Source organism: Oryzias latipes, chromosome 5 (assembly GCF_002234675.1).
Source record: "Oryzias latipes chromosome 5, ASM223467v1".
In the NCBI taxonomy this organism is placed as follows: Eukaryota; Metazoa; Chordata; class Actinopteri; order Beloniformes; family Adrianichthyidae; genus Oryzias; species Oryzias latipes.
The window spans coordinates 10,127,278-10,134,191 of NC_019863.2; the positions used below are offsets into that span (position 1 = coordinate 10,127,278).

General features: G+C 38.4%; 1 protein-coding gene across 1 annotated transcript; it reads left to right on the forward strand.

The window, feature by feature from the left end:
• The first annotated feature begins 567 nt into the window (after positions 1-567).
• npff (neuropeptide FF-amide peptide precursor) lies at positions 568-3,874 on the forward strand. The gene is made up of 3 exons (XM_004068668.4): positions 568-853; positions 1,565-1,680; positions 3,661-3,874. The coding sequence occupies exons 1-3, from the start codon at positions 704-706 to the stop codon at positions 3,779-3,781; spliced, it is 387 nt and encodes a 128-aa protein (XP_004068716.1). The 5' UTR covers positions 568-703; the 3' UTR covers positions 3,782-3,874.
• The last annotated feature ends 3,040 nt before the right edge of the window (positions 3,875-6,914 follow it).

The window sequence follows — 6,914 nt, forward strand, 5'->3', positions numbered from 1 at the left end:
TGATGAATCAAATTAAGTAATGAATTGATTTCTATTCCTATGATCCTACCAGATCAATCTGTCTGGCAAGTTGTTCAGTACCCATGTATTTATCTGGATTGATTTTAGGTAAGTGAATCGGATCAGAAAAGAAATGGTTTGATGATTGTAAGTAGTTCCACTGGTAATGTTTTTTTCTGTTGTAGTTCTTTAGCTAATTACTGTGAAGCTTAAGTTCACCAAAGCTGTGAGTAATCTCTCCCATTGTGACGCACTATGTCTTGGGCCACAGATGCATTGTGCAGGAGGAGGACAGGGACTGGTGGATCAGGGGTCCATTTGCAGGGATTTGTCTGTTTCGTGTCAGAAATGTTTTATGAAATTTAAAAGCCATGTGATAATGCACTCTGGCTTTCAGTCATGACTAATGGTCTGATCCCCATTAATGGACCTGATTAAGACTCATAGGGACATTTTCTTTGTCCAGTGCCTCCCCTGTCTACTCTAGCATACACCCCTGCTTCCCTGGGGCTTTCTTCTAGAAAATTTGGGGTGTATATAAGACTCAGTCCTCTTGCTGCCAATGGAATTAGCCATAGGAAAGAAACCTAACCACATCTGGAGAAATCCCTCCTATGTTTTCAAAGAGCCTACTTGGTGAAACAGCCAAGCAGTGCACACTCCTTCTGAATTTGTCATCTGACCTCCTCCTTAGCTTGAGATCATGGACACAGCTGCAGCAATGACTCTTCTGGCTCTGATCGTAGCGTTAGCTGGCATCAGTCAGGCTCTTCATGTCCAAGATAGTCTGGGCAAAAATGACATCCTGCCTGGCAGCTCTGAGGAGAACGTGGCCGATCGCCTGCTGAGGCTGGTAAGACAACAAACCACACACAAACTTAAAGGGTTCTTTTTTTTAAATTAAATTCCAGTTTCACTCTGATCTGCTGATCCTCTCTGCTTCAATGTAGAACTACATTCATAAGTATGTGCATTCTCTGCCAAAGAACTCTTCAATCCAAAAGTAGTTTGGAACGCGCTCATCAAGGTGTATGTCTCACACGAATGTTCAGGTTGTGATTTAACAATTCGAAAACATTTTACGCCAAACTGACTACCATCTGCTACAGACAGATCTAAATTGTATGCGTTTACAAAGGACATGCTCTAGTCGTTTCTTGAGATGTAGCGTGTAAAATGGGCTTTGAACCTCTCATCACGGCTAAACTTGAATTTCTGAAAGCACCACTTTTCATGCAATGTGCAACAAAACATACTGTTGAAAATACGCCAACATCTCAATCTGCCACACCAACACATTGGATTCCACTATGTTTGAAAATCAAAGTTTCTCAGTGTGAGAGGCAGAAAAAGAAACATCAAGGAGAGTTAGCTTTGTACGCTTTTATCCCAACATCGCAGGTCAGATAATGGAGGTACCAGCTCAGGGGAATTACGGTGCCACTCAGATACTTTTGCAAAGTTTTCATTTAAATTCAGTAAACATGTTTTGGCTTTTTTCATACCAGGCTTTGTGTCTTTACATATGTGCTTGCATGGAATTAACTGTGTGCGTATGCTTTAGGAGGATGAAACCAGAGAGCACAGCTTGGATAATCGTCTGCTGCCTTTGGTGGTGAAAGCCCTGCTGCTGGGATTCCAGAGAGAAACCAGGGAATCTGTTCTTCATCAGCCTCAGAGGTCAGCACCAATACAGATGAAACCTGTCACACCTGTTATAATGCAAAAAATCAGTCGCCAGTGACTTTTTTTTAGATTTTTTTTCTGCGTCTCTTATCATCACAAAAATACTATTTTGACACATGTGCTATCCTAGGCACTTTAATATTGGGAGTTGGGTCATCTAGACCCACTAGTAAGTGCTCTGAACCTTTTTTTCTTGAATGATTTGTGATCTTCACTGGTGTCCATGGATTACATGAAATCTTTCCACCTTTATCCACCTTTGTCATGGTAGGGAGAACACGTCAATGTAAGGGTGGGGTCATAGGATAGCACAAGGGTTAAAAGAGGTAAAATCATGGTCTTTTAATCCTTTTGTAACGTTAAACCACCAGCCATTTTTGTAATGGTTAAAAAAGACCTGCAAACAGCCATATTTCTCTTTTTAAACGCCTCACCATTACAAATCTATTTTAGGTGATTCTTCTCCTCAGATCCAGAGTATTTTCTACTTGATAGCTATTTCATGGGTATGACACTAATTTAAATGGACTATAAATGTTGAGGGAATATAGTCACAATAAAAGATCTATAGTAGCCCTTTCCTCCTGTGCTTGGCCATGTTCTGCTTTATAAACAGCCCTTTCTGATTTAGTGTAAGGGATTCGTCAGTTCTGAATAATAGTGGTTTTTCACTCATGTAGGGTAAAGCTTCTGATGTCTTTACTGTATTATAATCGACTTACCATCAGTGAGAAACACGGTAAGAAATCTTTAACTGCGGGTTTGCATTGGTCTTTTTAGCAAACCGACTTGTTCACGCGCCTGTCTGCTTCTTAATAAGGTTACATCTCCAGTACGAGAAAAGTATGTAGCTGTGCCCACACAAACACACACAAACACACAATGCAGCTGCTGACCAGCCCTGATGTCAACTGCACTGCCTCTATGGCCTGCTTGGCTTGTCAAAGGTCCCCATAAGAAATATGAAAGTTAAAACAAAGTAAAAGGCAAGAGGGATGGGTTTGGAAAAGCTGTGACCCAGTCTCCCTCAAAAGCATGACAAATTTGGATTTCAGCAAACGTTTTATGTAAATGTATGACATTAAAATGAGAAACAGTTTTGGTATTCTTCAAAGTACTCAGATGTTGTTCCTACAGTAGTCTTAAAATTCCAATATTTGAAACAAACTCTATATCCTAATAGTATGAAAAACCCTTTTTTTCTCATTTGCATGTCATATGGTACTTGAAGCAGTCCGGCTTTTTTAAATCAAGGAGATCAGCTCAAATATGACACTGTTTGAGGAAAGATTTCAATGAAAGCGTACGTGCCTTTTATGGATCCCTATTAAAATTCAGACTACATGGACTTGAGTGAAAAGAGGGATATCCATTAAAGTATTTCAAAGTGTTCGTATCATGTCTGAATTCTAAAAAGATGCAGAGTTCAGTAAGTAGCATTATTATTTAAATCTTTGAAGTATCTAAACATCTATTTGGAGAAGTGGTTCAATAGATAAATGTATCCTTAACCCTTGTGCTATCTTATGTCCCCACCCTTGCATTGACATGTTATTCCTACCATGACAAAGGTGGATAAAAGGGGGAAATATTACAGGTAATCCATGGACACCAGTGAGGTTCACAATTCAGTTAAGAAAAATGGTTCAGCGCACTGTCTAGTGGGTCTAGATGACCCAACTCCCAACGTTAAAGTGCCTAGGATAGTACAAGGGGTTACTGGATGAAACAGGAACATATTTTCTCCTGGATGTTGTGGATACAGACCTGAAAGTTTAGGTATTGTCCTAAAACACCTGCCTGTGGTTTGTTTTAACATTCCGTACAACTTTGAAGAAAGATTCTTATAGTAAAGATCTAAATAGAAAAGTACATTTAAAATGCCCAACGTTTGATAGTACTGGTTATCTCTGGTTAATAAAAAAAAGACCTGCTTTAAATGACCTTCTCCATGTTGTTACTCTGTCCCCATAGGTTTGGCCGCAGTTCCAGAGGGCAGGTAGTGTCCGATGATCAGATTCAAGCCCGGGACTGGGAGGCTGCCCCAGGTCAGATTTGGAGCATGGCTGTGCCGCAGAGATTTGGCAAGAAATAGCTCGACAGTCTGTCGTAGTATGAAGCCATGTATTAGGATGATGTTTAAGGCGACAAAAAAGTCAATAAATCTGAAATTTGTTAACTTTCTCAATTTCTGTCCTTCATTATTAATACTTTAAGGTCTCCAGGAGCTAAGATGACACAAATGTCTTTCTACAGTTCTGTTGTTTCTGTCCTACAACTATTATCCTGAGACAATTTGAGCTTATATACAGACTTATTATAATATTTAACCCTTGTGCAATCCTAGGCACTTTAACATTGGGAGTTGGGTCATCTAAGATAGCACAAGGAATATGCCACACATGATCCAAAAGCAGTTATAGTCTATTACCTTAACACTCTAAAGTTCTGTTGTTTCTGTCACTGACAACGAATGTGTTTGAGGAAAATCTTGCGCCTTTCATTAGTTACAGGAGTCCTCAAAATCTGTCTATATTAGCAAGGCTAATAACTTATAAAAATAATAATAACTTAATAACCATAAATAAATCAAAGGAGAAGATATATATATATATATACACACACCAAACCTTGAAACACAAAAGTGAATATTCTGAGACAATTATATTATATACGGACCTATTATACTATTTAAGCTACACATGATCTAAAAGCAGTTTCACAATGAGGTCTAGACAAAGTAGGAAATTAACCGTTAAAGCTTGCGAAATAGTGTGTTTATGATTTTAATTGTCTCTGACATCTCAAAAATAGCCTTGTGAGAAAGCTTGCTCAAATAAAAACCAGGGGCTCTGACAAACCAAAGAAATTCAGAAATGCAAGAATACTTTTGTAACAAAAAGTTCTTTTTCTGATTGATTCAAAACCCAAAACACAAAGCAAACAGTGAAAAGACGATGGCGAGTTTTGCCATCCGACAGTGGACGCTGTCTGTGGTGGATTTAAAGGCCAGCTGGGGAAAGCAGCTTGTAATAAGCCAGAGCACTAATTAAAACACACAAACATGAAATTGATCCACAAGATAATGCTTAGCACAGACATTTACCATTAAAGGCACATCTATCTGTCTTGTAAAATGCATCCATTAAAGTCACCTCCCATTTCTGTTTACGATCACAAGTTGGAGAAAAAGGGAGGGTGGTGGTCTGGTGATGGAACTGAAGTCCTAATTTTACGATGTCATCAAATTCATTTATGTGGTAGTTTAATATAAAACAAGTGGAACATTTATCTTATATAACAATTTAAAATCTCTACTTTTTCCTTCAAATGTTCAGAAACTTATTTCCTAAAATAAATTAACACTTCCATTTTTCACACCGATTTAATCTTAACTTAGGGGTGTCGAATTATCATGTTAATCGTCATGAATTTATTACAGAGAAATTAAATGTCAGTTGCTTGAAAGAAAGTTTTTATCTTTAGAAATATCACAAAGGAGCCGGCTCTTGTGTTTTACTCCAAACAGTGACTCTAAAGAGCTGTTTCATTCACGAGCGACGCTTAACTGTTTGGGAAGAGACAGAATTAGCAGATGACATGGTGCAGAGAGTGATGTAGATCACATTTTGTAGTGATGATAAGACACTAAAAACCACAGAGACACTAAAATGATGAGAAAAAGTGCTGCCTGGTACACAGTTTTCCATCAGTCTGCATCAGCTTTTGAAGAAGTGTTAAAGCAGTGACACACCTGACCTCCCAGCCGGTACAGCGTACCTCCGCCAGATCTCATACCGGTACCGGCTGACTTTCAGCCCTCACCTTGGTGGTGAATAAGTAAAGGTTGGAAGTCTATTATAGTAAAGCCTCTTTTTCAGTTGTATTTTGATCTTTTACTGTGCCACAATGTCACAAATTTAAATAAAAATACCTCAAAATGAAGTTTTTCACAACAATGTTTATGTCAGATAAAAAATAGATTAAATAGATTAATTAATTACAGGTCATAACAAAATTAATTGCATAAATAATTTTATGACAGCATTAAAACCTAAACTGCATCCTAACAGTAACCAAACAACATTGTATTTTCAGTTTTTAAGTAGTAAGAAAGTATTAAATACTCCAGAAAAAGCAACAAAATCACACACGTTCTTAGCAAAATTAAGTAGCAGAGTGTCAATTCTTCTAAATAAAAAAAACAATTACAAAGAAACAAAAAAAAATTTTTTGTAATGGATTGTAATTCATGACAGAACAAGATCCTTTTTTAACACATTTCATTACCAAGATTAAACTTGTGTTTCTGTGCTGGACATTTTTAAAAGCATGAGAGGTGCCTGACTTTGTGCAAGCTGCTCAGAACTGTCTGGATAAGTAAAGATTGCTCCTGAATATTTGCCTCATATTGCAGTTTCTGTGACAGATAAGATAGACAAATGTTAGGTAGCAGGACTCGTTGTTTTTGTGTCAAAGCTGTAGCCTCTGATCTGTGCTAAAGGATAGACTGAACGCATCTGAATTTCATGAGTCTGCAGGGGGGCTTCCACGGAAACGGCTTTGTGTGCAGCACACTAGAATGAACCAAAGACGAACATCACGCAATTATTTAGAAAAATGCAAAGTCGGAACTGGCAACTCTCACACAAACCCACCCCCTCGATGTAAACCACGCCCCTCTATCGGTTCTGATTCTTCTACAGCTTGATGACCTTTCCTTCACCATCCTTAAGAACACTCTTTCCCTCATGGCCTGTGACTTGGAGAGCAGCCATGCTCAGCAGCAAACTGGGTGGTCTCTGCTGGTAGTGGCCACCAGCATGACAGCATCACAATTTCTCCCAGCCTGCAAGCTTAAATTGCCACGGGATGAACACACACTCAAGGGTAAAGACAAGGAGAAAGCATGCTCTGGAGCAAAGAAAGGAAAATGTTGTGCCCTGATGGTATTAATGCATAAACATGAATTTTCATCAGGACTGCTAATTATGGAGATTTTAAAATCACCATGCAACAAGACTGTCTAAATACAAAATTTGTTACACCTAAGCTGAATTACTTTTAATTAATTACTGAATTATTTTAGTCAGGAAACCAAAACAATTCCTGTAGAAAGGAGCTGTCTTCACATTCTTGTTCCACACACAGTACTGTACATACTCATATGAGGAGTATGATTAGTATCTAATAGGTTGTGGGTGTACTTTTTCTGCTCCATGCCTTTT